This window comes from Lolium perenne, chromosome 7 (assembly GCF_019359855.2).
Source record: "Lolium perenne isolate Kyuss_39 chromosome 7, Kyuss_2.0, whole genome shotgun sequence".
In the NCBI taxonomy this organism is placed as follows: domain Eukaryota; kingdom Viridiplantae; phylum Streptophyta; class Magnoliopsida; order Poales; family Poaceae; genus Lolium; species Lolium perenne.
The window spans coordinates 241606837-241613303 of record NC_067250.2 but is presented as its reverse complement, the minus strand read 5'-3'; the positions used below and the strand labels follow the sequence as shown (position 1 = coordinate 241613303).

Sequence of the window (6467 nt, the reverse complement as noted above, 5' to 3'; positions counted from 1 at the left end):
CGCGAGCTACCAATTCCATGAGATAGCAACCAAGAAAGACGTGGCGACCAGACCTGTCGGAAGCGATGCCAAGGAGACGTGGCCGCGTAAAGAAGATCGCTCCGACGTCGAAGGCTTCGAGACCACGCTTCACGCACGAGGCGGAGAAACACAGGGCTTTGAGCTCACGCCCGAGGCGGCGGCTGTGTGAGACAGAGATGATCAAATCGACCCGATCGATCCTACCTCGGCCCCGGCGACCTGAGTTTGAGATCCTCGCCCTCGACCGCTCCGCGCCGTGTCCATCCTTCCTCCATTATCGCTGTGCTTCCGATGACGTCGATGGCGGCGGGAGCAGCGCCGTCGACCGAGCATGTTCCAAGGGCCGGCCAAGGCGACGGCGACAGCAATGCGGAGCAGAGACACGCGCGTCCGCCCAGGCTGCGTGGCAGGCAATCGTTCCATGTCAGATCGGTGTGCTTCTATCGACGAGCCAGTACATGAACCCGGCCGCCAACAGTTGCGGCAACTTGTTGGATTAAAATCAAAATATGTTGTAAAACTTGAATAGTAAAAATAACAAAACATAGAGTTTTCAGAATTCAAATAAATTTATAAAATCAACCATAATGAATTTTGAAGTGAATCCAATTGCTATGATTCACATTTTCAATACTCTGATTGTTTATGTAAAATTATGACATAGTTGCTTCATATGATCATGGGATAGAATCAAAAATTGTCTATGTAGTCAATACTAGCCCATTTAAACTATTTCGAAATTAGGGTTTCAAATCTATGAGGAGTAGAACCTCATTTAAATCATCTTACAAGTGTTATGAAGTAATGTGATGATCTTAAGTTGTATGGTCTCACACTTGCTCACTTGAGAATATTAAATCACAATAGTATTTAAATTGCATGAGATGATGAATCTCATTTAAACCATTTTTCTCAAATGATAAATGTGAAGTATGGACCTTGGTCAACATGATATCACATTTATGAATTGAGGAGATTAAATCTTAAGAAGATCCAATGAGAGGAAATTATTTCTCCAAAGAACTAAATAGAAACCCTAATCCCTATTTAACTAAGAGGAATTTGTTTTCCAAACCCTAAAGAAGAAACCCTAGTCTAATGTTGAGTAATGTAGATGATGATGCTAGATCATCTTGTGTGAGCCATTAAGGCTAATTAGTCTACTTAAGTATTGTTTGGTGATTGTATCCTCGTATTCGTTTATAGACGCTAGTACCGGAGACTATCAAGAGGAGGAGGTCTTCTACCAAGAGGAAGAAAAAGAGAACTTTGATCACTACACCAATAAATGCAAGCTAGACGAATGCAAGCTATATTGTTGCAATCTAATATTCTTGCAAAGTGCAAAGCTCTACAAGAGCAAGGCATCACTCCATTTTATTTTATGCTTAATGGTCCTATCCCAAGTTTTTACTTTACAAGTTTTATTGAATTTGATTTATCAAAGTTACTTTTTGATTCATGATTCACTTTGTCTAGAGTAGCACAAGAGCATCCATTTTAGCCTAGAGCAATCAAAGCTAGTTAGCACCCCTCATGACTAGTTGCTAGTGCTAAGAACTGAAAATGACTACTTTAGATGGGAACTTGTGAAAACCAACGACTTTGAAAACCTTGGAATGATGAGTCATTCTATTGAAAGATTTTGAAGGTGAATATGACTTGTGAATGACTTGGTGAAATTTACCAAAAACTGATGGTTGGGTTCGGATGCGATACCATTCGAATTCTTAAGTACCCCCACAATACCTAAATCTGGGTAAGGCTTAACTGGAAATTTATGTATTTTAGTATGGGTTCCCTCTAAACAAGCGTCATAGGGGTTATGCCGAGGCTGCCTCCATTGAAAGTGAAATGACGTGAAATGAGGTGAATGTCCTACCCAAGCCCTGTGCAGTTCCCGGGTTGGCGGTTTGCTCTCACCGGGAGGCCAAGCTCATGGGGAGAGGTGCCTATACTAGGGTATGTAAATGAAAGGTTATGATTGGTAGTTCGCGCACTGAGTGCGATAAATCAGGGCCAGTTACCCCTGACGAACTATTGCAATTGTTGTGGCACAAGTGTACAACCTTTGCAGAGTTTAACCTATTCGAATAGCCGCGTTCGCGGTCATGGACAGTTGGAAATGCCATACTGTTCCGTCATCAGACCATTTTCAAAATTTTGACTTGTGACTTGAACTTGAAAGGTGAATGGTGACTTTGACTAGAATCACAACAAGAGTTGTGGGAATGACACTAATGTTCCCACTTGAGTTTAGTTAAGCAATTGAAGAGTCTTTGTTTACTAAATGCTTATGAAATAGAACTGGCTTTATACAAATAAACCTAGAGCTTAGAACCCCCTTACTATAGTTGATAGTGCTTACACTAGTATTAGTTTGCGGGTACTTTAAAAGTACTCATGGCTTTGTCCCTGGCTATTCAAATGGCCAGACTATGAAGATGATCCCCAGTACCAAGATGAAGGACAACAGACGTCTACGACAACTAGGACTACTCCTGACGTCAACAGTTGCCTGTGGAACAAATGGGTCTCTACTACGTATTTCCGCTATGTGTTATGTATTGATCCTTAGATCAAGTGTTGTAATGAGACTGGATCATGTGATCCTTTTTGTTGTAAGACTATTATGATGTTGTAATGATGATGATTCTATGATATTCAACTGTTATGTCTCGCAAAAACAATCTTCCTGGGATTGCGATGTATGGCATAATAGGCATCTGGACCTAAAAACCCGGGTGTTGACACCAATTACACCCAGCCTTTGCAACAACGCACTGCCCTAATGACATTACAGATGCACACAACCAAAAAAATAGAAAGAAGAATTACCAAAAAAGACGCCTCCAAGAAGGTAACAGCACACCACCATGATCTAATCGTTTAAACAACAACACTAACACCACCATGACAGCACTAACACCACCAAAAAAGCCCCGCTACAATGATCTAATCCTTTAAACAACAGCACTAACACCACCATGACAGCACCAGAAGTTCAGCTTCTCCAAAAACGACGCCTCCAAGAAGGTAACAGTGCACCAGCGCTGTCGTCGCCCGATTATAGATCTTAGGAAACTAGTGATATGGATGAGGATGAGCTTTCGTCAGAAAACAAAGGGGATGCTGCATGCAAGTCCAAGAATCCATATGAGAAGAAGAGCAATTCAACATCCTTCGATGATCCTCAACAAAGGCGAAGAAATCCGCACCCCCGGGCACTCAACGCACTATTATAGAGGGTAGACCATTTTATCTTAATTCAATGATTTTTCTGTTAAAGAGATAACTAACCTCAAATGTTTATCAACATAATGTATGAACTATATTTGTTAAAAAAAAGAACTCTATAGATTAGTTTACATATTCAGTATCACCAACATGGTTGCTGCAATATATTTCATGATAATCATTTGCCCACAAATTTTAGATTGCTGAAGATGTTACTCAAAAACATGATATTTTGCTTACCAAAACATTCCTGATAGTAGTAGTGCAATTTTGTTTACTGTCACAAGATGGGAAATATTGTGATATCGTTGAAACATATTTTTATTTCTTGAACACTTTACACTTTTGTTTTTTTCAGTGAATATTACATTGATGCTTTAAATTCGATATATAAGGCTCCTGCATTTTCGCTTCTAAAAGAGAGAGGTGCTACAGTTCCGGCGGTTTTGTGCTTTGAGCAAACCCACAGCATTTGCGCGAAGTCGAAGATGCGATGCCCGATCGCCACATCACGCACAACCCTGTACAAACGGAGACCTTGACTTGGTTAAACACCCCAGATTTAGATTGCTACCTCACCAATTGATGGATCCGCGCTTGTAGGTTACGGACTCCGGAAAGACGAGAGGTGCTCAGTCGAAGCCTGCTGTCCTATATAAGCTAATCTCCTGTCCTCGTCTCCGGAGAGCCACCGAGTACACTCCAAGCTAAGCCACGATGGCGAATTCCAGAGCCTTGGCGCTGGTGCTGCTCTTCAGTGCCTTGGCGTCCTCTTGCGAGGTCGCCCTGTCCTACTTCCCGCCGGCAGCCAAGGAGGATTTCCTGGGATGCCTCGTGAAGCAGATCCCGCCCCGCCTCCTCTTCGCCAAAAGCTCGCCCGCCTACCCCTCCGTGCTGGGGCAAACCATCCGGAACTCGAGGTGGTCGTCGCCGGACAACGTGAAGCCGCTCTACATCATCACCCCCACCAACACCTCCCACATCCAGTCAGCCGTGGTGTGCGGCCGTCGTTACAAGGTCCGCATCCGCGTGCGCAGCGGCGGGCACGACTACGAGGGCCTCTCGTACCGCTCCCTGCAGCCCGAGAACTTCGCCGTCGTCGACCTCAACCAGATGCGGGCGGTGTGGGTGGACGGCAAGGGCCGCACAGCGTGGGTCGACTCCGGCGCGCAGCTCGGCGAGCTCTACTACGCCATCTCCAAGTATAGCCGCACGCTGGCGTTCCCTGCCGGCGTGTGCCCGACCATCGGCGTCGGCGGCAACCTCGCGGGCGGCGGCTTCGGCATGCTGCTGCGCAAATACGGCATCGCCGCAGAGAACGTCATCGACGTGAAGCTCGTCGACGCCAACGGCAAGCTGCACGACAAGAAGTCCATGGGCGATGACCATTTCTGGGCCGTGAGGGGTGGCGGGGGCGAGAGCTTCGGCATCGTGGTCGCGTGGCAGGTGAAGCTCCTGCCGGTGCCTCCCACGGTGACCATCTTCAAGATCCCCAAGTCAGTCAGCGAGGGCGCCGTGGACATCATCACCAAGTGGCAAGTGGTCGCCCCGCAACTTCCCGCCGACCTCATGATCCGCATCATCGCGCAGGGGCCAAAGGCCACGTTCGAGGCACTGTATCTCGGCACCTGCAAAACCCTGACGCCCCTGATGCAGAGCAAGTTCCCCGAGCTCGGCATGAACCCCTCGCACTGCAACGAGATGTCATGGATCGAGTCCATCCCCTTCGTCCACCTCGGCCACCGGGACTCTCTTGAGGACGACCTCCTGAACCGGAACAACTCCTTCAAGCCCTTCGCCGAATACAAATCGGACTACGTCTACGAGCCATTCCCCAAAAGCGTGTGGGAGCAGATCTTTGGCACCTGGCTCGTGAAGCCTGGTGCGGGGATCATGATCTTCGACCCCTACGGCGCCACCATCAGCGCCACCCCGGAATCGGCGACGCCGTTCCCTCACCGCAAGGGCGTCCTCTTCAACATCCAGTACGTCAACTACTGGTTCGCTCCGGGAGCCGGCGCCGCGCCCTTGTCGTGGAGCAAGGAAATCTACAACTACATGGAGCCGTACGTGAGTAAGAACCCCAGGCAGGCCTACGCCAACTACAGGGACATCGACCTTGGGAGGAACGAGGTGGTGAACGACGTTTCGACCTACAGCAGCGGTAAGGTCTGGGGACAGAAATACTTCAAGAATAACTTCGAGAGGCTCGCCGTTACCAAGGGCAAGGTTGATCCTACGGACTACTTCAGGAACGAGCAGAGCATCCCACCACTGATCGAGAAGTACTGATTGATCAAGGGAGATCGATCATGCATTTTCTGCGGTGCTCGTGGAGATTTAGAGCGTTGTTGGCGCATAACAATGGCCAAACTAATAAGGATCGTGTTTTTCCCCCCTTTTTTCGTTAGTAAAAGTTTTTCCTTCTTTTGTGTTAGTTCTCTACATACCCCGACTTACTGCATTTGGTCATAAGTGAATAAGTGATGCATGTAGCTTGTCTCGTCTTAGAATTTCTAATTGTGATCAGTGAATTTCTCTAGTTGAGATTCCGGTACAATTCTAGACTATTTTGCCCACATATGAATTCGAGTTTAACATTTCCAATGTAAATAGCACCAAATCTTCTTCCCTTTTTAACTATCATGTAAACATAACACGGTCTAGAGGCTGATTGTAACTGGACGCTCCATCCTTATGTTGTGGCAAAGCATAGGGAAATTCTCATCTTTCTATCTATCTATCTATTATATATACTAAAAGCAAAATACAGATTTTTAAAATAGAGACACTATGTTAATCCCCATAATTAGAATTATTTTAGCAGTTAGATCTGTAATATACGGTTAGGATTTAACGGCCGATTACGTAACTTTATTATTGTCAAGTCCATGTGTAACACATACATGGTCCGAGTCTAACAAGTACGCTATGCAAACAATATTTTAGGTTCAAGCCGGACAATACGAGTTTGCGTAAAAAAATATTGTGAGTTCACCTAGCACGTACCTTGGTACCACACAAAGAAGTACTACTAGGACAAGAAAACAAAAGAGAATATGTTTAGATGCAGTAGCGTGCATAATTAGAATTCTAGAGAAACGAACACACACAAAAAAAGAGAAACCTCACCGAACATAACGGTTTTAGTCTGACATGTCAAGAACTCCAGATGGTATCATCTCCAGAAGCATGTAACGTGATCTTTT

General features: G+C 45.8%; 1 protein-coding gene across 1 annotated transcript; it reads left to right on the top strand.

Moving 5' to 3' along the window:
• The first annotated feature begins 3924 nt into the window (after positions 1–3924).
• LOC127314101 (berberine bridge enzyme-like Cyn d 4) lies at positions 3925–5871 on the top strand. Its single transcript, XM_051344570.1, has one exon. The coding sequence runs from the start codon at positions 3976–3978 to the stop codon at positions 5548–5550; it is 1575 nt and encodes a 524-aa protein (XP_051200530.1). The 5' UTR covers positions 3925–3975; the 3' UTR covers positions 5551–5871.
• Positions 5872–6467: the final 596 nt, after the last annotated feature.